The sequence below is a fragment of the Scyliorhinus canicula genome, chromosome 3, assembly GCF_902713615.1.
Source record: "Scyliorhinus canicula chromosome 3, sScyCan1.1, whole genome shotgun sequence".
In the NCBI taxonomy this organism is placed as follows: Eukaryota; Metazoa; Chordata; class Chondrichthyes; order Carcharhiniformes; family Scyliorhinidae; genus Scyliorhinus; species Scyliorhinus canicula.
The window spans coordinates 72,707,884-72,733,681 of NC_052148.1; the positions used below are offsets into that span (position 1 = coordinate 72,707,884).

The 25,798-nt window shown below is 44.5% G+C and overlaps 1 protein-coding gene across 1 annotated transcript in view; it reads left to right on the forward strand.

Annotated features, from left to right (window-relative positions):
- golph3 (golgi phosphoprotein 3) overlaps positions 1–5,521 on the forward strand; it is a 126,531-nt gene extending 121,010 nt beyond the window's left edge. The window contains exon 4 of the mRNA XM_038790711.1: positions 2,963–5,521. Coding sequence (XP_038646639.1) covers positions 2,963–3,387 — 425 coding nt within the window. The 3' untranslated portion in view covers positions 3,388–5,521. The remainder of the gene's footprint in view (positions 1–2,962) is intronic.
- The last annotated feature ends 20,277 nt before the right edge of the window (positions 5,522–25,798 follow it).

Sequence of the window (25,798 nt, forward strand, 5' to 3'; positions counted from 1 at the left end):
CAAAGGCTTTCAAGCTGGGGAAGCTCCTGTCTATAAATAGATCCTCCATCCTTCTAATTCCTGCCCTTTGCCATCTCCGGAACCCACCATTCAGCCTACCCGGTACAAACCGATGATTATTATAGATCGGGATCCAAACCGATGCTCCCTCCACTCTCTTATATTTCCTCCATTGCCCCCAGATTCTCAGAGCTGCCACGACCACCAGACTTGTGGAGTATCGGGCCGGTGAGTACGGAAGAGGTGCCGTTATCAGTGCTCCCAAACTTGTGTCTTTACATGACGCCGCCTCCATTTGCTCCCATGCCGGCCCCTCCCCTCTACCTACTTCCTAATCATGGCTATATTAGGCGCCCAGTAGTAATTGCAGAAGTTCGGTATGCCAACCCACCCTCCCCCCGACTGCTCTCCAGCAACACTTTCTTCACTCGCGGGTTTTATTCGCCCACACAAAGCCCAAAATAGTCTTATTCACCCGTTAGGGATGAAGATGGGGAGGCACAGAAAGACAAACAGAAACCTGGGGAGGACCGTCATTTTCACGGTCTGTGCTCTCCCCGCCAGTGATAGCGGGAGCATGTCCCATCTCTTACAGTCCCCTTTCATTTGTTCTACCAGCCGGGATAGGTTTAACTTGTGCAGTGCCTCCCATTCCCGGGCCACCTGGATTCCCAGATACCAAAAGCTCTTTCCTACCATTCTAAGCGGCAGCTGTCCTACTTTCTTCTCCTGTTCTCTTGCCTGGATCGCGAACATCTCACTTTTCCCCATGTTCAATTTATGCCCCGAAAGTCCCCAGGATTCGCATTACTTCCCCCATCCCCTCCAACGAGTCTGAAATATACAAGAGCAGGTCACCTGCGTAAAGCAAGACCCGGTGCTCCACACACCCCTGAACCAGCTCTTCCCAGTTCCTAGAGGCTCTTAACGCAATGGCTCCATGGCCAGAGCAAACAAGAACAGGGAGAGGGGGCACCCTTGCCTCGTCCCTCGGTGTAGTTTAAAATACCCCGACCTCAGCCAGTTCGTACGCACACTCGCTACTGGTGCCTGATAGAGCAACCACACCCAGTCAATAAGCCCTCGCCAAACCCAAACCTTCCCAGCGCCTCCCACAGGTAATTCCACCCGATCAAAAGCCTTCTCTGCATCCATCGCTACCACCACCTCCACCTCCTCTCCTTCTGAGGGCATCATAATAACATTTAAAAGCCTTCGAACATTGGCCTTGAGTTGCCTGCCTTGAACAAATCCCATCTGGTCTTCCCCTATCACCCGCAGAACACAGTCCTCTATCCTTGTGGCCGGTATCTTAGCCAGCAGTTTGGCATCCACGTTCAGTAGAGAAATAGGTTTGTATGACCCGCATTGCTCCGGATCCTTCTCCCGTTTCAGGATCAATGAAATCGAGGCCTGCGACATTGTTGGGGGGAGGACTCCTTTCTCTCTTGCTTCATTAAATGTCCTCGTCTGCAGTGGGCTCAATATCTCTGAAAACCTCTTATAGAATTCCACCGGGTAGCCGTCGGGCCCCGGGGCCTTGCCCAACTGTTTGCCCTCCAGCACCTCGATTATTTCCTCAATCTCAATTGGGGCTCCCAGCCCTTCCACCAGATACTCATCTACCCTCGGAAACCTCCACTGATCCAAAAACTGCCTCATCCCCTCCACCCCAGCCAGGGGTTCCGGCTCATATAATTTACTATAAAAGTCCTTAAACACCTCATTCACCCCCACTGGGTCCAGGACAGTACTCCCTCCTCTACTTTTTACTTTCCCTATCTACCTGGCCGCCTCCCTTTTCCTGAGCTGGTGCGCTAACATTCTGCTTGCCTTTTCCCCGTACTCATAAATCGCCCCCCTTGCCTTCCTCAACTGTTTCCCTGTAGTCAACAGCCCAAACTCCACCTGTAACCTCCGCCGTTCCCTCAGTAGCCCCGCGTCCGGGGCCTCCCAAGTACCTCCTGTTCACCTGAATATCTCCTCCACTAACCTATCCCTCTCAGCCCGTTCCACCTTTTCTCTGTGGTCCCGTATCGAGATTAATTCCCCTCTGAGCACTTCCTTCAAAGCTTCCCAAACCGTCGCTGCAGAGACCTCCCCCGTGCCGTTTGTTTCCAGGTAGTTCTGGATGGACTTGTTAATCCGCCCTCCTTTTTAGAACTCTTAACCATCTACAGATAAAATTTGATTATTATGATGATCACATGCCTTATTACTATTTTGTTGATTTTACATTGGCTCTATTTCCTGAACACTGCTCTTGAATATTCAGTGAAGTACAGTTTTTAACTTTGTACTTATATTTTTGCTGAAGGTGAATTATATTTGCACTGGCAAATGGGCCGCTTTTTCACTTTTTTGTTAACAGTAAGTGCTGCCTGATGGGGTAGCAGCTAGTTGCAAAAAATAACTCTTCTCCACTGTGCTTTGACTAACCATGGAAGGGCACCCCCTGATGCTCATACAAACCAACCTCTCTAGTGCTCGCAACCACTCATTGAAACCCATATGGAATGGTGTAACTAACTTCATAAAGGCTTTTCCAGCCAGCGGAAAGAAAACTTGCTTTAAAAGTTAGGGCAAATTTAGAACCCAGGCCCGTGAATTGAAAGTACCATATATGTGTTATTTCATTGTGCAACCTAAAGTTTCTCACAATGATTGAAGCATTTGTTATCTAAATTCAAGGGCAAGATAAGAGAATCTATGTTCAATGTTACTTTGTTCCTGCTTTACATTAGTTATTGTATAATTGTTATATTTTTGGGGGGGGGGGGGGGTGGAATGTAAGTGGGCAGGTGGGTCCTCTGACATTATTCAGATTTACAAAATAAATAATTTGACCGTCAAGCTTTTTAAAATAAATTTCTGAAAGCTGCACAATTTTATTCTAATTTCTTGCACAAAGCAGATGTACTAATTGTGCATTTTCTTTCTTTCTTTTCCTTTACACCCTAAGGTGAAACATGGAATCCTTTAAAACTACACTATCAATTACGAAATGTTCGTGAACGATTGGCTAAAAATCTGGTGGAGAAAGGTGTACTGACTACAGAGAAACAGAACTTCCTGCTGTTCGACATGACAACTCATCCACTTACCAACAACGTCATCAAGCAGCGCCTCATCAAGAAAGTGCAGGAAGCCGTGCTGGATAAGTGGGTGAATGACCCTCACCGGATGGACAGGCGCTTGCTTGCCCTCATTTACTTAGCCCATGCCTCGGATGTACTGGAGAATGCTTTTGCCCCACTTTTGGATGAACATTATGACTTGGCCATGAAAAGAGTACGACAGCTACTGGACTTGGATCCTGAAGTTGAATCTATGAAGCCTAACACAAATGAATTGCTTTGGGCTGTAGTAGCAGCCTTTACTAAGTAAAATTTATTGAATTATGTGAAGTATATTCTTTTTCCTGTTTTCCTCTTTCCTCCATTATTATTCATACCCTCCCTAAGCTGTAGTTTTTTATCCATGAAATGTGTCCTTGCCTTTCAAAGCTGCTAAAGGCTTTGCTTCCAATTAATCCAGGAAGACACAAATGGCCTATGAAACACTGCATTTAGTACAGCCAAAGAAATACAGTATACTTTCTTTTGTGGCCTGTCTATTTCTCTACCCCCATGTGCATTTAATTGATTCATAGTGTCAAAAGAAAAGCAAATGTAGTTTATTCCTGATAAATTCATAACCATTCTACCAAGATATTTTATGTCTGTTTCAGAATTTGTATGTAATAGGAATTAATTGGGGAAGGTAGATTTTAAATTAGATATGTATTTATCTGGACTAGCTACATTGCCAATTATAATGACCGTCATATGCAGCTATTTTTTAAAAGAAAATGTAAGTGCTGCAGTGTAAAACATTAACGATCTGCCTTTTTACTGCAGTATTTTCTGCTACAGTTTAAAATGTCAATATTGTTATAACGGTGAGATATGTAAGAGAATATGTCCAGTGTTTTGTTTCCACTTCTCCCCACCATCCTTTTAAAATTAGTTACTCAAATTTAGGGGTTCTATGCACACTACATTTTAGAGAAGTTTAAGTAAAGCTTTGCAGTATTACGTTATAGTTTGTGTATGGCATCAACTCTAAAATGCTACCAGAAGTGATCTTTTCATTCCACTGAAACAAAGTGTTTATTGCTGTGACAGCAGTGAAGCTATTGATCTATTGTGACAATACTGCTCACAATGGGCATTGGAAAAATAGGTGTGTGCACCTAAATTAGTAAAACCATAAAACATTAAAAAAGCTTGCACAAGTCTGATAAATTATAATACATGGCCAGGAAATGGTATTCTCTTGTCCATGTCTGAATGGAATTTGGGAAAATATTTACATAATCCCAATTTAGTTGTGTTTTCCTGCCTTAGAGAGATTCTTCTCCATTGAGAATAGATGGTGAGTGTGCATTTCGTCCCCCTTTTTCAATCCTGCACCAGTAACAGAAGAATAAATCTCTTTAAAGTTTGACGGTTTCTGTTGGTTTTTGTAGGTTTATATGTTTTTGTTACATATATACTTTTTGTAAGGCATCTCTGTTTTTAAATTATTACATCAACTTAGTTGGCAGAGGGTGCCTTCTAACAATGGTCCATCAATTCACAATTTTAAATGGAAGCAATTCTGGGATAGCCAACATTCCAGTTTATCATGTATATAGTTCAACTTGTATATTTACCTATCCCCATCCTAGTTTTTTGCAAGACACAATGAATTCTACACCTGACCTCACCTGTGCTTAGCCACTGATTTATGGTGGAAAGGGGCTTCTTCTGAAAAGCATGTGCAAAATTCTTGTATGTGATTTTGATGTATGTGGAAAAGTACCTTGCAGTACTTTGACCTATGCATTGCCTTTTATTATGTTATTCAATGTACAGTAAGAGTTTGTTCTATGTCATTGTAAAGAATATATTTCATGTCAAAGAACGCTTGTGACCGATGGCAAGCTGAGTGCAATTTTTTTCATTTCTCTGTTCTTTGTACACTGAAAAAGGATGTGAAATCACATGTTCTGTTTTCTGCAAATATTACTAACTTTTAATTAATACCAGCTTCAGAAATGTTCCTTTATAGGCATGGCATGTGAATTGTTTGTAGCAATGACAGCCACTGTAATTATTAAGGATGTTCCTTTTGTTGGATAGCAAATATTTCAATTATGGCACAAAATTTATTAGTTTTACATATAACTTGATTTAGCATATTATCTTATGAAATTATTGGCTTTTTAAACCTGTGAGTTCTTTCCATTGCTTGCTTCACTGCTGCTGGTTTCCCCAGTTGTATATATAACAAGGAGATGATTAGACATACAGTGATTCAAGGTATACTGCATACTAATGATGGGGCTTACAGGTGTTTTGAAATTATTTTGTTTAAATATTCAAAGCAAAAATACTAGATGGTGTAGAACGGTAGACTTGAAATTAAAGGGATCCCTGATCTGTATACTAGCTTTTTACCTTTCAGTTAATAAACTATGATTTTGAAAGTGCCTGAACATTATTTATGCATTTATTCATTCTCATAAGTAATATTTATAGAGGTGAACACTGCTTTGACATAACATTATGCAGAAGTATAAGATCTACTTGAATTTTAGATCTCCATGCTAAAGATTTAAGTTTTAAAGTGGGATTGAATTCCATTCTCTAAAACCAAGATGTGCTGCTATCTTTTGACTTGATAGAACATTTCCAACTATACTAGGAGAAACTGATGGGAAGAAAGGCTACTCTCATCCTATTGGCTCATTATGACACAGTAATGATGGAGATTGTAAAGGCCCAAATTGTCCTAATTCGGGAATTCCGACATGATAGAGATCTGATTCTAAAATCTAGAATGGTGGCATTCAATCTGGTTATTTTTAGAGAAATTTGTCATACATGAGGGTGTTACTCTGGTTTATCTGAAATATGGCTGTTTTCCTCAAGATCATCATCCTATTCCAGTAAACACTTGAGTTCTTCTTTCTCTCTCTCTTTCCCCCCCCCCCCCCCCCCCCCCCAACCTTCCTCAAGGCGAACTTGATTTTTTTTCCCCAGCCTAAGGAATTCTGCCAGGTCGCCACCCACACCCCTGGCTTCAGCAATCCCGAATCCCTCCACTCAAACAAAATCCGTCTCTGGGCTACCAGGGAGGCAAGGGCCAAAACATCGCCCCCCCTCGACTCCCAGGTCTTCCGACACAACATATATCACCACATCTGGGCTCGGGGCCACCTTCAGCACCTTAGACAGTACGTCCACGAACCCCTGCCAGAGCCCCTTCAGCTTTGCACATGCCCAAAACGTGAACATGGTTTGCAGGCCCCCCCTCCCCCAGCACACCGTCCACATCTGTCCTCCACCCACTCAAAGAATCGGCTCATTCTGGTCACCATCATTTGCGCCCTATGGACTAATGAACTGAAGTAGGCTAAGCCTCGCACACGATTGGACAGCGGTTCTCCTTGTCATGCTGCCTGAACACTCGGCCGCTACCATTGCCCCCTGGGCAGCATTGCTGACCCTGCTGCTGGTCCTCCAACCCCCTCCGGCGGACAGGATGCCCCATCTCTCATCGACGGCGTTGAGAAGCCTTGTGAGGTCGGCATCCCCCAAAGTGAAGAGCTGCCATGCTTGTGTGTTGACTGGGAGTGAGTGGTGAGGGATTGTTGAAAAGCAGCTCTGCCTTGTTAGTGGCGATACGCTGAGGCGCACGTCCGGCGAATCAGACAGCGAGACGGCCAGTAATGGCGAGAAGCTCGTGGGGGCTCATTTTCGGTTCTAAGTGCCGTTCAATACAAGCCGCAATCACCGTGGCCAACGAGGAACACTCCGCCAAACGTGCCAAAAATGACACTGAGAAATGTTTCTATTAAATCACGCCAGAAGTCTTTAAAATAATAGATGCAACAGTATGAATGTGGTTATGGTTTTCAAAACAATGTTATCAGAATTCTTTCTCCACATTGCATTTTTAAAATCTATTTTGCTGAATAACTACCAGATGCATATCCAAGCAAAACTACGAATTTCAAAAATAAAACCAACCAATAGGGAAGCACTGCAAAGCTAACAAATTGTTATCAGTATTCTTACTGCCAACAATTTCTTAATGGCTCGAGCATTTAATCCTTAACATTTCTAAAATAATAGTAATACAAAGAGAACAACGAACAATACAGCACAGGAACAGGCACTTCGGCCCTCCAAGCCGGCGCCGATCATGTATACTATCTGGGCCAACCGCCTGTATCCTTCTATACCCAGTCTGTTCATGTGCCTACCCAGATAAGTCTTAAAGGTCGCTAATATATCTGCCTCAGCCACCTCACTTGGCAGTGCATTCCAGGCCACCACCACCCTCTGTGTAAAAAAAAAACCCCCTGTACATCTCCAGTGAACCTTTCCCCCCTCACCTTGAACTTGTGCCCCCTTGTAATTGTCATCTCTGCCCTGGGAAAAAGCCTCCAAATGTTCACTCGTACTATACCCCTAATAATTTTATAAACTTCCATCAGGTCGCCCCTCAGCCTCCGTCTCTCTAGGAAGAACAATCCCAGTTTATTCAATTTCCTCATAGCTAATACCCTCTATACCAGGCAACATCCTGGTAAACCTTTTCTGTACTCTCTCCAAAGCCTCCACGTCCTTCTGTAGTGCGGTGACCAGAATTGGACACAGTATTCCAAATGTGGCCTAACCAACGTTCTATATAACTAACATAATTTTCAAGCTTTTACACTTGATACCCCTCCTATGAAGGCAAGCATGCCATTTGCTTTCTTTACCACCATTTCCACCTGTGCTGTCACTTTCAAGGATCTGTGGACCTGCACGCCCTGATCTCTCTGTGTTTATGCTCCTGATGGTTCTGCCATTTATTTTATATCTCCCACCTGAATTGGTATACCAACTTGCATCACCTTGCATTTGTCCGGGTTAAATTCCATCTTCCATTTCTCTGCCCAATTTTGCAGTCTATCTATATCTTCTTGTATTCTCTGACAATCGTCATCACTATCCTCAACTCCTGCAATCTAAGTATCATCTGCAAACTTGCTAATCAGACCCGCTACGTTTTCTTCCAAGTCATTTATATATATTAATCTTTATTAGTGTCACAAGTAGGCTTACATTAACACTGCAATGAAGTCACTGTGAAAATCCCCTAGTCCCCACACTCCGGCACCTCGGGTACACCGAGGAAGAATTCAGAATGTCAAATTCACCTACAAGCACGTCTTTCGGGACTTTTGGAGGAAACTGGAGCACCCGGAGGAAACCCACGCAGACACGGGGAGAACGTGCAGACTCCGCACAGACAGTGACCCGGCGGGAATCGAACCTGGGACCCTGGTGCTGTGATGCAGCAGTGCTAACTACTGTGCTACCTTGTATAAGAAATAAACTTGGCTTTCCATAGATTTGCTTCAAACTGCACCTATAATGTTTAAAAGAACACATTCTGGAGCAAGGAAATTGTGCGAAAAAACTGAAAAACAATTCCCAGAAACCACTGCTTTTAGCAATTTGCATGCATCTACTTTTTCTTTAAAGTCATCAGTCTACTTTCAGCCTTGGTGTGCTATCTCTTTACTTTTCCATGTGGTGTGCTACCTCTCTATCTTCCCACATGGAGAGTGTTATTTTCCTATTCAACCACGTGGAGTGTCAGTTCCCTGCTTGCCACCATGGAATGCTACTTCCCTACCCAGCTCTCTACATAAGGGATCTTGCGTATGACAGCCAATCATTCAAGCTATTTTTCATTTTTAGTCAGACTAATCAAAAATAGGGCAAAACAATGATCGAGCTCAATGAGAAACCAGCTGAATTCCGCTTCAAATCTACTGAGTAATTACCTGTTTTCTTATATCTAGAAGATTTAGAATACATAGAGGCAGCAGAATATCTGGCAGTGTCTGTGATCTATGGACTATCAGGCTGAGACATCACATATATAATAATAATAGCTTGTCACAAGTAGGCTTCAATGAAGTTAATACGAAAAGCCCCTAGTCGCCACATTCCGGCGCCTGTTTGGGAAGGCTCGTACGGGAATTGAACCCGTGCTGCTGGCCTTGTTCTGCATTACTAGCCAGCTGTTTAGCCCACTGTGCTAAACCAGCCCCATGAACATTAGCAGACTCCGTGTGGTCTGTAGGTGCTTAATGCTCCATTCAAAAGAAAACTTTCAATGTTGTATGGGGATCTGTTATTAAGCCCAGAAATGATGTCATTGTAGAAATTAGAATCAACTGTCTTGAGGCAAGATTCACTTCTGTGTGTTCTGCCAAAATATGCATAAAGAACAAAGAACAAAGAAAAGTACAGCACAGGAACAGGCCTTTCGGCCCTCCAAGCCTGTGCCGACCATTCTACCCATCCAAACTAAAATCTTCTACACTTCCTGGGTCTCTATCCCTCTATTCCCATCCTATTCATGTATTTGTCAAGATGTCCCTTAAATGTCAGTATCGTCCCTGCTTCCACCACCTCCTCCGGCAGCGAGTTTCAGGCACCCACTACCCTCTGTGTAAAAAAACTTGCCTCGTACATCTCCTCTAAACCTTGCCCCTCACACCTTAAACCTATGCCCCTTAGTAATTAACCCCTCTACCCTGGGAAAAAGCCTCTGACTATCCACTCTGTCTATGCCCCTCATAATTTTGTAGACATCTATCAGGTCGCCCCCTCAACATCAGTCGTTCCATTGAGAACAAACCAAGTTTATTCAACTGCTCCTCATAGCTAATGTCCTCCAAACGAGGCAACAACCTGGTAAATCTCTTCTGCACCCTCTCTAAAGCCTCCACATCCTTCTGGTAGTGTGGCGACCGGAATTGAACACTATACTCCAAGTGTGGCCTAACTAAGGTTCCATATAGACAACATCCGCTGCCCTACCTGCATCAATCATCTTTGTGACCTCTTCGAAAAACTCTATCAAGTTAGTGAGACACGACCTCCCCTTCACAAAATCATGCTGCCTCTCGCTAATACGTCCATTTGCTTCCAAATGCGAGTAGATCCTGTCTCGAAGAATTCTCTCCAGTAATTTCCCTACCACTGACGTAAGGCTCACCGGCCTGTAGTTCCCTGGATTATCCTTGCTACCCTTCTAAAACAAAGGAACAACATTGGCTATCCTCCAGTCCTCCGGGACATCACCTGAAGGCAGTGAGGATCCAAAGGTTTCTGTCAAGGCCTCAGCAATTTCCTCTCTTGCCTTCTTCAGTATTCTGGGGTAGATCCCATCAGGCCCTGGGGACTTATCTATCTTAATATTTTTCAAGACGCCCAACACCTAGTCTTTTTGGATCTCTATGTGATCCAGGCAATCTATACATCCTTCTCCAGATTCAACATCCACTAATTCATTCTCTTTGGTGAATACTGATGCAAAGTACTCATTTAGTACCTCGCCCATTTCCTCTGGCTCCCCACATGGATTCCCTTGCCTATCCTTCAGTGGGCCAACCCTTTCCCTGGCTACCCTCTTGCTTTTTATGTACGTGTAGAAAGCCTTGGGATTTTCCTTAACCCTATTTGCCAATGACTTTTCGTGACCCCTTCTAGCCCTCCTGACTCCTTGCTTAAGTTCCTTCCTACTTTCCTTATATTCCACATAGGCTTTGTCTGTTCCCAGCCTTCTAGCCCTGACAAATGCCTCATTTTTCTTTTTGACGAGGCCTACAATATCTCTCGTTATCCAAGGTTCCCGAAATTTGCTGTATTTATCCTTCTTCCGCACAGGAAGATGCTAGTCCTGAATTCCTTTCAACTGACATTTGAAAGCCTCCCACATGTCAGATGTTGATTTGCCCTCAAACATCCACCCCCAATCTAAGTTCTTCAGTTCCTGCCTAATATTGTTATAATTAGCCTTCCCCCACTTTAGCACATTCACCCTTGGACCACTCTTATCCTTGTCCACCAGCACCTTAAAACTTACTGAATTGTGGTCACTGTTCCCGAAATGCTCCCCTACTGAAACTTCTACCACCTGGCCGGGCTCATTCCCCAATACCAGGTCCAGTACAGCCCCTTCCCTAGTTGGACTATCTACATATTGTTTTAAGAAGCCGTCCTAGATGCTCCTTACAAACTCTGCCCCGTCTAAGCTGCTAGCATTAAGTGAGTCCCAGTCAATATTGGGGAAGTTGAAGTCTCCCATCACAACAACCCTGTTGTATTTACTCGTTTCCAAAATCTGTCTACCTATCTGCTCCTCTATCTCCCGCTGGCTGTTGGGAGGCCTGTAGTAAACACCAACATTGTGACTGCACCCTTCTTATTCCTGATCTCTACCCATATAGCCTCGCTGCCCTCTGAGCTATCCTCCCGTAGTACAGCTCCCGTAGTACAGCTGTGATATTCTCCCTAACCAGTAGCGCAACGCCGCCACCCCTTTTACATCCCCCTCTATCCCGCCTGAGACATCTAAATCCTAGAACGTTTAGCTGCCAATCCTGTCCTTCCCTCAACCAGGTCTCTGTAATGGCAACAACATCATAGTTCCAAGTACTAATCCAAGCTCTAAGTTCATCTGCCTTACCTGTAATACTTCTTGCATTAAAACATATGCACTTCAGGCCACCAGACCCGCTGTTTTCGGCAATGTCTCCCTCAGAGCTGCTCTTCCTCAGAGCCATACTGGCCCTATTCCCTAGTTCTCCCTCAACCTTCTGACCTATTGCTCCGGTACCCACTCCCCTGCCATACTAGTTTAAACCCTCCCGTATGACACTAGCAAACCTCGCGGCCAGGATATTTATGCCTCTCCAGTTTAGATGCAACGCATCCTTCTTATACAGGTCACACCTGTCCCGTAAGAGCTCCCAGTGGTCCAGATAATGGAAACCCTCCCTCCTACACCAGCGTTTAGCCACGTGTTTAGTTGCTCTATCTTCCTATTTCTAGCCTCACTGGCTCATGGCACAGGGAGTAATCCCGAGATTACAACCCTGGAGGTCCTTTCTTTTAACTTTCTGCCTAGCTCCCTGAACTCCTGCTGCAGGACCTCATCCCCCTCCCTGCCTATGTCATTAGTACCTATATGTACAACGACCTCTGCCTGTTTACCCTCCCCCTTCAGGATGCCCACTACCGTTCTGAGACATCCTGGACCCTGGCACCATACCATCCTGGCGTCTCTTTCATGTCCACAGAAGCGCCTATCTGTGCCCCTGACTATAGAGTCCCCTATGACTATTGCTTTTCTGTGCTTTGACCCTCCCTGCTGAACATCAGAGCCAGCCGTGGTGCCACTGCTTTGGCTGCTGCTGTTTTCCCCTGATAGGCTATACCCCTCCGTCAGTATCCAAAAGGGTATACCTGTTCGAGAGGGGGACAAGCACAGGGGATTCCTGCTCTGACTGCCTGACCCTTGTGGTGGTCACCCATCTCTCTGCCTGCACCTTGGGTGTGACCACATTTATATAACTGCTGTCTATGACGCTTTCCGCCACCTGCATGCTCCTAAGTGCATCAAACTGCTGCTCCAACCGAACCATGCGGTCTGTGAGGAGCTGCAGTTGGGTGCACTTTCTGCAGATGAAGCCATCCGGGACGCTGGAAGCCTCCCGGACCTGCCACATCTCACAGTCAGAGCACTGCACCCCTCTAATTGACATTGCGTTAATTAATTAGTAAATTAAATTTAAATTTAAAAAAAAAAATATAGTTACTGTTGACTATATGTTTCCTAGCACTAGATTTCTACTATAAATGTGAAAGCTAAGTATAGTACCCTCCGATCTCTGGCTCAGATACCTCTCTAAATTATAATTAAGTAATTATGTTTAATTCGTTTAACAATGCTTAATTTTAAAATTTAGTGTAGAATCCCAACCAGCCGATCAGGTCACAGCTTAAGTGTGATGTCACTTCAGTTTCATAGATCATAGAACATACAGTACAGAAGGAGGCCATTTGGCCTCCCATTTAAGCCGTCACTTCCCTCCTATCCCCGAAACCTAATAACCCCTCCTAACCTTTTTGGTAACTAAGGCAATTTATCATGGCCAATCCACCTAACCTGCACGTCTTTGGACTGTGGGAGGAAACCGGAGCACCTGGAGGAAACCCACACAGACACGGGGAGAACGTGCAGACTCCGTACAGACAGTGACCCAACGGGGAATCGAACCTGGGACCCTGGCACTGTGAAGCCACAGTGCTATTCACTTGTGCTACCGTGCTGCCCGTTGAAAAGGTAATAAAAATAAGAATAAAAATCACTTCTCTCCCTGCAGATTAAAAGTTACGGGCCAGAAGAAAGAGAACAAAACGGTCGGGAAAAAGCACCTCCTCCCACTCTGCACCGAATTACCTCACTGCACCAAATTACCAAGTTCCAATTCCCACTCTGGATGTGTCTGACTCACTCAGGATGTGTCTCCTTCACCTGCGCAAAGCATTACATAAATGAAGATTTCCTAAAACTTATCATATGTATTAAAACTGAATACTATGAGAAAGGACATCTTCTATTACATGACCCTTTATATAATATCTTATCCCAATTAATTAAGCAACACCACAGAAGAACTGTTAGCATACCTGAATGTTATTTTATCCCTTTACAGTGACAATGCTTTTCTCAATGTCATTTAAGGAAGCATGTATAAACTGTCTTCATCTTTAATTCTTTAATGCTTGGTATGTTTTTTAAACTGAACTAAACACTTTAGTGATATCATGGAAGATGAACCATTCAAAGTTCTCATTTACTTCAATGTCGCATTGGTTGTCGAATTTCAGCAGATCCATCTTGAACTTCGTCTTGTATTCGCCATTGGCAAACGTGAGCGAGTTATAGATGTGGATAGCGTGGTCCCCCGCAGTCGACAGGAACAGCGCAATCTTTTGTGTATATGATGCTGCCTCGAGGTCGGAGGCCTCGATATACAGGAGGAACCTCTGTTTGAAGACTTTCCAGTTGGCGCCGATGTTGCTGGAGATCCGGAGTTGCGGAGGAGGTTGGATCTTTTCCATGCCGCTGGATGGCTGCGTGCTGGTCATTGCAGATTCACTCGAGGTAGGTTTGTTACAGTTTTTTTAAAAAAAAATAATTTTTATTGAATTTTTCAAAATACAAACATTTTAACCCCCCCTACATTTATATTTAAATTATAACAAAACAAAGTCAAACCCCCCTACTTAACAAGAAAAAGAAAAAAGTCCCCCCCCCCCCCCACCCGCGCGTCCCCCCCACCCCCCCCCCCCCCCCCGCCGGCGAACCGACAGTCAGACCAACTTATCATTTCCAGCAGCGTCCTCGGGCAGGCCTTGCCCGTGCCACCACCGCTACCGTACTTCCTTCGTCTTTGTCCCCCCCCCCCCCCCCCCCCTCCCCCCCCCTCCCTCCCGCCCTCCCCTCCCCTCCCGGGTTGCTGCTGTCACGGCCTCAGTTTCTATCTCTGATCCAAGAGGTCTAGGAAGGGTTGCCATCGCCTGGAAAACCCCTGCACCGACCCTCTCAGGGCGAATTTGATCCTTTCCAATTGGATGAAGTTTGCCATGTTGTTTAACCAGGTGTTAACACTCGGAGGCCTTTCGTCCCTCCACTGAATCAGGATCCTCCTCCGAGCCACCAAGGACGCAAAGGCTAATATTCCAGCCTCCCTCGCCTCCTGTACCCCCGGTTCCACCCCAACCCCGAAGATCGCAAGTCCCCATCCTGGCTTGACCCTGGACCCCACCACTCTCGACACCGTCCCTGCCACCCCCTTCCAGAACTCCTCCAGTGCCGGACATGCCCAAAACATATGTGCATGATTCGCAGGGCTTCCCGAACATCTAATACACCTGTCTTCACCCCCGAAAAACCGACTCATCCTTGTCCCCGTCATGTGGGCTCTATGCAGTACCTTAAATTGAATGAGACTTAGTCTCGCACATGACGACGACGAGTTGACCCTCTCCAGGGCGTCTGCCCATGTCCCGTCCTCTATCTGTTCCCCCAGCTCTAACTCCCACTTATCTTTCAGCTCCTCTACTGGTACCTCCTCCACCTCCTGCATAATTTTATAGATGTCCGAGATCTTCCCCTCCCCGACCCAGACCCCTGATAGCACCCTATCACTCACCCCCCTGTCGGGGAGCGCGGGGAACCCCGCTACCTGTCGTCTGGCAAATGCCTTCACTTGGAGGTACCTGAACGTGTTCCCCGGGGGGAGCCCAAATTTCTCCTCCAGCTCTCCCAGGCTCGCAAACCTCCCCTCTATAAACAAGTCCCTCAGTTGTCTAATACCCGCCCTCTGCCAGCTCTGGAATCCCCCTCCTGTGTTTCCCGGCGCAAATCTGTGGTTCCCTCTTAGTGGTGCCCCTATCAGACCTCCCACTTCCCCCCTGTGTCGCCTCCACTGCCCCCAGATCTTGAGGGTGGCCGCCACCACCGGGCTCATGGTATACCTCGTGGGAGGGAGCGGCCATGGTGCCGTTACCAGTGCCCCTAAGCTTATGTTGCCACAGGACGCCCTCTCCATGCGCTTCCAGGCTGCCCCCTCCCCTTCCATCATCCACTTTCGTACCATCGATGTATTTGCCGCCCAGTAATATCCTGAAAGGTTGGGTAACGCCAGCCCTCCACTATCCCTGGTTTGTTACAGTTAATAGCTTCCTGGTACCATGATGTGTTATCTGTGTTAGTCTAACATCGACTGCAACTGGATGCAGTAAATCCGACACAGGAGATGGTCCAACACTGTTTTATTGAACCTGTTGATTGCTGTACATAATCTGCTGTGGGTTGACACTCTATTAACCAAATTGATAACCTCCTACTGGCTTGACCAGAGTAGCTCTCTATCACATGGTGATGATGTTCATTGGCCTGTGCACTGCGACTATCTCCCTGGCCGTGTCCTGTGAGCGAGAGAGAGAGAGAGCCTTAATGCCCTGTGGGATTTATAGTAGTGGTGTCCTGTCCGGTGATTGTTGTTCTGTGTCGTGTGTGTTCATTGGTTATCCTGTGTGTCAATCACTGCCTGTCTGCATCTCATGATATACATGAGTGGATATTTTGACACTCAGCAAAGCGATCACCCAGTCTGCGTTTGGTCTCTCCGATATCGAGGAGACCACATTGGGAGCAGTGAATGCAGTTGACCAAATTGGAAGAGATGCAAGTGAAACGCTGCTTAACCTGGAATGAGTGTTTTGGGCCTGGGATGTTAAGCATGGAAGAGGTAAAGAGTCACTGGACTCAAAACGTTGGCTCTTTTCTCTCCCTACAGATGCTACCAGACCTGCTGAGATTTTCCAGTATTTTCTCTTTAGTTTCAGAGTCCAGCATCCTCAGTAATTTGCTTTTATTAGATACATAATTACATTTTTAATTTTACCTATCATATAAATATAGTTTTAACACCTGATTATTATTTCTCCACCCCCCCCCCCTCCCCCCACACCCCAAAAAGTGGGCATCCAGGTCCATATCAGCTGTTTTGATCCAAGGTCCATTCCTTCCTCATGTGTCTATTAGAGTCTGAATTATTTTTATTACTCTTCGAGAAACATCCAACGTTTTTCATCATTTCCCAAGACTTAATTCTGCCAAATAGGTTCCCCATCAAGGTTTCAATTAATATAGCTATATGCATTTAAATTTAAGTGCAAGTGTTTTTTTTTCTTTTATAAATTTAGAGCACCCAATTTTTTTTTCCAATTAAGGGGCAATTTAGCATGGTCGATCCACCTAGTCTGCACATCTTTGGATTGTGGGGGTGAAACCCACACAAACAAGGGGAGACTGTGCAAACTCCACACAGGCAGTGACCCAGGGCCGGGATTCGAACCCGGGTCCTCAGCATCGTAGTCCCAGTGCTAACCACTGTGCCACGTGCCACCCTAAAATTTAAGTGCAAGTTAACTATTCATTTCAAATTGATTTTAAAAAATTTCTTCAGTTCCATTTGCTTTCGCATCGTTAATATTTTACTGTCCTACATTGGATAGCCAGGATTTTAATGGTTTATCAGCAAGGTTAGCTGAATTGTAATCATAAATTTCATTTTTTAGTTTATCTGAAATGTATCACTTTATATTGCTGATTAATAATAGGTTAACGTACTCAAGACCATGAGACAGTCATTTAGACTATGATACAACAGTGAAAGACATGATGAAAATTAATACAGCACCATCAATATCTCTGCAGGACAGCAGTTGGATGTGCGTGAGACTCCAACTCACTGTGGACAATAACTACTATTAAAATATACATATAGCTGAAACCCTCGAGTGGAGCGTGAAGTAGGTGTGAGTGAAGTAGAGGGGTTGTACATGCTTCAGGCCCTTACAGCTGCACAGCTGAGAAGTGCTGTCCGCTGTTGTCAATTACTGTGTAGGCTGATTAATGAGCGCTTGCAAGGTTGTGACGCTTTGCTTCTTCCATCAGTGATGTCAAAGTACGTAGTTCCTCCTCCAGCCTTTGCTGTTAACCTTAAAGGGATACTCTGACTAAAATGTGGCACCAATTTAAAGTAACATAGGCTTCCTCATATCACCTACATTTTGTTGAGGTAATTACCTTTTACTATTTGGTTTAGATCGTTTTTATGGCTTCAGGCTTTTTAAAATAATTTATCAATATGGTCTTAAGATTGATTTTGTGCAGCACTTTGAAACTTTGTCTGTTCTTGGCCCTTCTTCAAAAATAACTTGTTTTCTCTTTTGTGCAGGTCAAAAGTAGAGACTCTAACAAAAATACCATTGTTTCTCTTTCCCCGCAAGATCCACTTACTGGAAAGGTTTGCTGTTTCTGTTCTTTAGGTATAAATGGTCATTTTCAATGTCATGAGTCAAAGCAGTGACAATTCAGTTGTTCGATTGTGTTTTGTATGAAAAATAAAACATTTTTTTTTAGAGTACTCGATTTTTTCCAATTAAGAGACAATTTAGCATTGCCAATCCACTTACGCTGCGCATCTTTGGGTTGTGGGGTTGAGACCCATGGAGAGACAGGGAAAATGTGCAAACTCCACATGGAAAGTGACCTGGGCTGGGATTGAACCCAGGTCCTCAGCGCTGTGAGGCAGCAGTGCTAACCATTGCGCCACTGTATCATCCGCGCTTTGTATGAAAATATAGGTTTGAGGAACAAATGAAACTCAGTAGCTGCTATAATTGACGGCCGTTGATATCATACAAGTATCTTCTGCCTGCACCACCGTTAAGGATTTGTTTTGTGTCGTGCTTTGTCTGGGTTCCGCCCCTTCGACCTTACCATCATGGGAGACCTTGCCACGTGTTTAAGACTCATGATGGCATCAACAGAATGTTCAAGCCTCTCCTCCACAGCAAGGTGGCAATCCAAGGAAAGGAAAAAGTATACTGCAATAGAGAGATCCCCAGTCATTGAGGTTTCCTTGCCACTGGAACTGGACCTACCCTCTGTCAAGGACTGCGTGTCTGCTGATGTGCAATGGCTTTCCCACCATAAAAGATGTCCTGCACCAGGCGACTACCGAGACGAAACTAACACCCCCCCCCCCCCCCCCCCAAAACAGACAAGACCTGTGGCTATTGGTGAGAGGTGATAAGGACAGGACTGTGAGATCTGGAAGTCCCTAGCTTTGAACCGGCACGCAGGTGTGGAGTTTGATTCAGTCGTCTTGCTCTTGGAATAGGAACAGGAACAGGCAGCTTTTTTCATGACTGAGCAGCCCCCTTCAGGATACACTCTGCTCACCCTGCATGAGGAAAGGTCTAGAAAGTTCCCTCCACAATCTGGCTAGAAAACCACATCCAGCAGGCTTATCTACCTGTTTTCAGAAAATCAAAGTTAAACTCAATTCCAGAACCTGGAATGTACAAACCCTTATGGATAATGAGCAAACCAATAGACAAGAACAAAGAACTGCCCTTGTTGCCCGTGAATTCAGGCAGTTCAGCACTGACGTCTCTGCCCTGCAAGAGACTCAAAGGCAGCTGAGGGAAGATGGCGGTGGTTACACCTTTTGAGAGGATGAGCCCAGGACGCCTGGAATTGGATTTGGCATCGAGAGCTAACTTGTCAAACGACTCTCAGAGCTCCGTGTCGGCATCGACGAGCACCTCATGATCCTCCGTCTAAAACTTGTCAAGAACCAGCAGGCAATGGTCATGAGGGCCTATGCCCCAACCCTTGATGCCAATGATGAGTCCAAAGAAAGCTTCTACTTAACCCTGGGCACCATACTCTCCAACACTCCAATGGAAGGTAAAATCATCCACCTTGGGGATTTCAACAGCAGGGTTGAAAAAATTCCCAGCTCTAGAAAGGAACCATCGGAAAGGAAGGAGTTGAGAATTGCAACTCCAATGGGGTTCTCCTGCTCACTAAATGATCAGGACACTAGATTGTCATCACTGACACACAGTTCCACAAAAAAGACAAGTTTAAGACTTCCTGGAGAAATCCAAATCAAAGCACTAGCCCCTCCACATAGCTAACACACTCTAGACCAGGCAACATCCTGGTAAACCTCTCAAAGCCTCCACATTCTTCTGGTAGTGTGGCGACCAGAATTTTGGGCATTATTCCATGTGCGGCCTTACCAAGATTCTATACAACTGTGGCATGATTTGCCAGTTTTTATACTCAGAAGAGAATCTCTCAAGCCAATGGGCGGCATGGTGGTGCATTGGTTAGCACTGCTGCCTACGGCGCTAAGGACCCGGGTTCAATCCTGGCTCTGGGTCACTGTCCATGTGGCGTTTGCACATTCTCCCCGTGTCTGTGTGGGTTTCACCCCCACAACCCAAAAGATGTGCAGGTTAGGTGGACACCACACTAAATTTCCCCTGAATTGGAAATAAAAATAATTGGCTACTCTAAATTTCTATTTGAAAAAGAGAACCTCCCAGGCCATGCCTGACACCTATACGGAAGAATACCAAAGAATCAGTCTCGGCCTCAACGTCAAGAAGACTCAATTTGTTTACCAACCCACCCCAAGGCAAGGTCCCTCCACCAAGATCAATGGAGAAGCCCTACCAAACATGAAATATTTCCCCTACCTAGGGAGCCCCCCCCTCAACTAATGCTGACATTGATGCAGAGATCCAACATCATATCCAATCCACGGGTGCCACCTTCAACACCTAAGGACGAGAGCCTTTGACAACCGCAACATCCGTGCAGACCCAAAGATCCTCGTGCACAAGGTGGTTGTTCTCTCAACTCTTCTATACGGCTCAGAAACTTGGAGAGGTGCTATCAACGCTATCTGAGATGGATTCGACGCATCAACTGGGAGGACAGGCTTACTTACATCAGTGTCCTTGAGGGAGCCAAGAGCACCAGCATCAAGGCCATGATCATCCAAAACCAACTCTGCTTGTCCGACCACGTGCTTAGGATGTCAGAGTCCCGACTACCAAAGTGAATCATCTTCACTCAGCTCAAGGAAGGCCCCCGAAGAAGAGGACAAAAAAGGCGTCAAAGGCACTATGAAGGTTTACGTCAAGAAGTGAGGCATAGACGTCAATGCCTGGGAGATCCTTGCTCAGAAGAAACTGACTTGGAGGAACCTCCTGATTGAAGGGACATAATTCTTTGAGGGCACTCAGGCAAGAGGAGGTCCAGAAAAGGAGCCTGGGAAAGGAATACCCGTAATCTAGAGTCCAAGGAACGATTCCACCTAGCGGAAACACCTGCCTAGTGTGCAGTCAAAGATGAGGCTCCAGAATCAGGCTCATAAGCCATGGAAGGGCCCACAGAACCCATGACCAGTAACACTGAGTTCCTTAGGTGGACAATCAAACATACGTGTTAACAAGTGATGACCCAAGAAAATGATGATACTTGACAGTGAGATTTTTCCTGTCGTTTAAATATAAAAAGTTAATCAGAGTTTCATTGTTTTAGATTTTACAAAAAATTACAATCCCCTGTATGAAACAAATTATAGATTACCAATGGTTGGATTTTATGTTTGTAGTGATGATTAAACTGTCAACATTCATTGTCATTACTCTGGCCTAAAAGCAGAAGGTATTGGAAAAACTCAGCAGGTCTGGCAGCATCTGTGGAGAGAGAAATGTTTTGTGTCCAATTTGACACTTTTTCCAGCACTTCCTGTCTTTATTTCAGATCCTCAGCATCCACAGTATCTTCCTTTTAATAACGCAAATTCTGGCATCCGAACATACGCTGTTTCACGCGGAAGTCTGAACGTTGCTGTCATGGTGAAGGAGCAGGGAATCAGTGTATGCTGTAGGTATTCTCAATGATGGAAATCAATTAGATTTGAAATTATCTTCCACATTTTACAATTTGTCTTGCTGTAAAAATCCTTGAAAAGGTGTTCCACCTTGTTGAGTTAGTTGTAATTGAGTTTTTAAATGGCTCAATAAGTTATAAGTAAGAATGACTTGCACTTCATGGAGATCTTAAATAATAATCTCTCAATCAACGCGGCAAAAACAGTTCTCCTGGTAATTGTGACATTGCGGTCCTGGGAGTTTGCTGTGTGCAGATTGACTGGTGCATTTCCCACAGTACAACAGTGTCTGCACTTCAAAAGTATTTTGTTAGCTGTAAGACATTTTGGATGTATTGAGGCCATGAAACATGGTATATGAATGCAAGTCTTTCTTTCTTACACAACCACGGGACATCTCAAAGTACTTTACAGTCAACTGAGTAATTTTGAAGTGTAGTCACTGTTGGAATGTAGAAAATGTAGAATCAAAATAGGCTAAGACACCAGGGATACTCCCATTCTCGTTTTCAAAATAGTGCTCTTGAGCCTTTAACATCCGTCAGCAAGTGCCCAAATCGAGCGTCAAATCTAAAAATTAGACTCCCTCAGTACGCAGGGTTAGTACTGCAGGGCTGTGTTATCTTGGATTTTTGTGCTCACGTCCTAGAGGGAGATTTAAATCCACAACCTTGCGATTTGGAGACTCAAGAGTGCTACCAGTTGAACCATGACTGACACCGAGGGCAGGATTTTGGTCTTCAGAACCCACCATTATGTTCAAATAGGGGCCTTCTGAGCCACCTGTCTGTGATTTTCTCCACATTGAGCAATTAAAGGCCAAAGGATGGGCTTGCTATCCATAGTATTATAGAATTTACAATGCAGAAGGAGGCCATTCGGCCCATCGATTCTGCACCGGCCCTTGGAAAGAGTTCCCTACTTAAGCCCACATCTCCACCCTATCCCTGTAATCCAATAACCCCACCTAAACTTTTTGGACACTTAAGGGCAATTTAGCATGACCAATCCACCTAACCTTCACATCTTTGGACTGTGGGAGGAAACCGGAGCACCCGGAGGAAACCCACGCAGACATGCGGAGAACATGCAGACTCCACACAGACAGTGACGCATGCCGGGAATCGAACCCAGGTCCCTGGCACTGTGGAGCAACAGTGCTAACCACTGTGCTACCGTGCAGCCCCTTTTTTAAGGATAACGATTAGACTCAAAGGCCTATTAGGAGACTTGCCAGCATTGATGAAACAGCAGGATGCCATTACTGCTAAATATGGGAGAGGGCACCCCAAGATGGAGGTACTTTCTTTCCAGCATTTTTAACTTGAATTAAAAATGGCCTCAGCAGCTGGGTCACCATTGCTCCTCCACAGGGCTGCCCGTGCTGCAGCTTGAAGTCAGGCAGGCAAGGAGACTTTTCAGTTTGCATAATTGGCCTTCGGTTTATTGCCAGTAGGCTGCCTCTAGGCAGCAACACTGTCCACCCATTGTCTCCAGGGACCTTGTAGTCAACCTCTGACAATAGGCCCTAATTGGCCTTAAATGAGGTCAATTTGTTACCTGCTGCTTGGGGGCAGGTTGCCCTGTAACCAATCCCCCACTCTCATCCCATATCCTGAAAAATGGCTGGGACGGTGGGATAGGGCAGGATACTGGTTGGCAGCCAGATCTATGAGCTCTTGTGCCTCTGTGATCAGCCCCAATGGAGCATAAAAACTCAGCCCCTAACATCTATTGATCGCCCTCTTCGGTATTATTCCTGAAACATTGAGACCAGCTCAGCTTGAGTGACATTCTGTTGAACCTCCTGATGTCCGCAGTATGAAATCCTTAAAGAACTCTACTGGTTGACAGTTAACAAAGCATGCCTATTGACACTGGACCTCAAAAAAGCTCACTTGTGTGAAATTCCATAGCTCCTTCTGGAACATACTTCACACACTACAAACCGGTGACAGCCCCCATCGCTTGATGGCACACCACCTGGTCAACTACAAGCATCACCTTAACTGAGTGGCGAAGTCCTAAATTTTAACCTTCCACAGAAAGCCTGGTCAATCCTCAACTAGTTGTGGATGGGCCAAGGAAGATGTGGCTACTTGCTCCACAGTGGAACATTTTTAAAAAAGAATTCAGATTACCCAATTATTTTTTCCAATTGAGGGGCAATTTAATGTGGCCAATCTACCTACTCTGCACATTTTTGGGTTGTGGGGGCGAAACCCACGCAGACACGGGGAGAATGTGCAAACTCCACATGGACAGTGACCCAGAGCCAGGATCGAACCTGGGACCTCAACGCCGGGAGGCAGCTGTGCTAACCACTAGGCCACCGTGCTGCCCTCACAGTGGAACATGAGGAACGGCTCAAATTACCATTGTGGCCATTTAAGTCTGACCATCGCCCGCATGCTTAACTTCTGCCCTGGGAGATTAATTCCTGGTTGCATCACTACCATTCGCAATACATCAGCTGAAACCGTTGAATGGATTGTTAAGCTTGAGATTGAACTGCTTCTCCAGCTATACAAATAAAATTTTCAAATAAGAAGCTGGCTGCAAGTTAACAATACGACAGAACAAAAAGGCACACGGCACCATTTCTAAATGTTCTTGTTAAGGCCCTTTTGGACAGAATGTTGAATTTATATAGAATAGTCAAGAGTATCATGAGACCAAACTGGATGAATATTGCAGAAAGAGCTAACACTGTTCTCCCTCTGATGAACAACCTCTCTAGCTCTGAAAAAGTAACTCTATGTTTATGGAATGCTAAATCTCTCCATTCCATGCTAAGAATTCCATAGATTTTTAAAAATAATTAATATGTTTAAAACATTTTCTTATGTTTTAGTTTCTATCTTAATTCTATATTTCCCGATCTTTATTTAGTTTGCAGCAGAATTATAAAAGGTGAACGAAGTAATCTCCAATACCTGTTGCTGTCCGTGAGCATTCTTCAATATCTGCTTCATAATATTACTGTTGCTGTCACATAGCGAGCAGCAGAATTAAATTAATGTCAGAAAAAATGAAATCTGATCACTAGATCTTTGTGCCAGCTTTCTTTAAGGTCAGCAGTGGTGTCATAATTTCACTGCTGACATCAAAATCTGAGCCATTACTTTCAGTGTATGTGTTCTTTCGAATCCCATTGAATTTTGCACAAAGAACTGCCAATTACAAATACCAGTTGATGAGAAATTAGGCATTATAATTAGTTCTTCTGGTCTTGCGGGTGTTCCCAAACCAAAAGGGATAACCAGTACACAGACCAAACACTGTACCTTGCAGTACTTCCTTGTAATGGAACAATTCTCTTGAGTGATTATTGTGTAATGATATTCTATTAATACCAACAATTTTTTATCAAGCAAGAAACTCCTCCCTGCCAATCCTCCACATTCTGAACTTACGTATGGTTGGAGTGGAGTGCTAGGTTTGCATATTCTGCCAAAATCAGATTTGTCTGGAATTCTGGACTACTTACCAACTTACTCCACCTGTGAAGCTCACCGACAATTGACTGATAGCCAAAGTGCAGACTAAAAGTTCCAACAGGTAAAGCTGAGGTACAGACTGAAAGTACAATACATTTATCGAATTTTCCTGGAAGCTCCCAAATTGTTTAGGTTAAAATTGAAATTTAGTTTGCGATTGTCTTGTTCAGGCTACTTAATAATACTTAAGAATCTTTATTAGTGTCACAACTAGGCTTACATTAACACTGCAATGAAGTTACTATGAAAATCCACTAGTCGCCACACTCCGGCACCTGTTTGGGTACACAGAGGACGAATTCAGAATGTCCAATCCACCTAACAAGCGTGTCTTTCGGGACTTATGGGAGGAAACTGGAGCACTCAGAGAAAACCCAAGCAGTCATGGGAAGAACGTGCAGACTCCTCACAGGCAGTGACTCAAGCTGGGAATCGAACCCAGGACCCTGGAGTTCTGAAGCAACAGTGCTAACCACTGTGCTACAGTGCCACCATACTTCATACAAGGCCAAGCAATTCAGTTTCACAGTTGTAACTGCAAGTTACAAAGAGTGAAACATAACTAATCTGGAAAGCTGAAGTCCACGTATTAGTCGTGATCATGTGTTGGTCCATGGTGAAGCAATAACAGAAATAAATTAAATGGAATAAAATAAATCTGAGAAACATGATGAAATCCTTAACTGCAAGAAATATCTCACCTGAACTTTGAACAAAGAATTTAGAAAAGCATTGGTAGAAAGTATTTTGTTTCATTTTTATCTTAGTATTTTTATAATAGAGAAATTTATATTTAGACATCAGGACAATTAAGGAAACAACATAGAATCATTTTTGTATTTCAATTCTTCTTTCAATACTTTGTAAACAACACAACAAAAGAAGCAATAAACAAAGCAAAAGCGGTGGAGAACAGTATATGAATTATTGGAAATATAGGAAAACTCAAACTCCATACCCAAAACCCCTACCAGCTGACGGTGTCTAGATCATTGAAAAAGGAGATGAACGGTTGCCATCTCAGACAAAATATCTCAACAGAAGGTACCTGATGGTAAATGTAATTTTCAGCAAG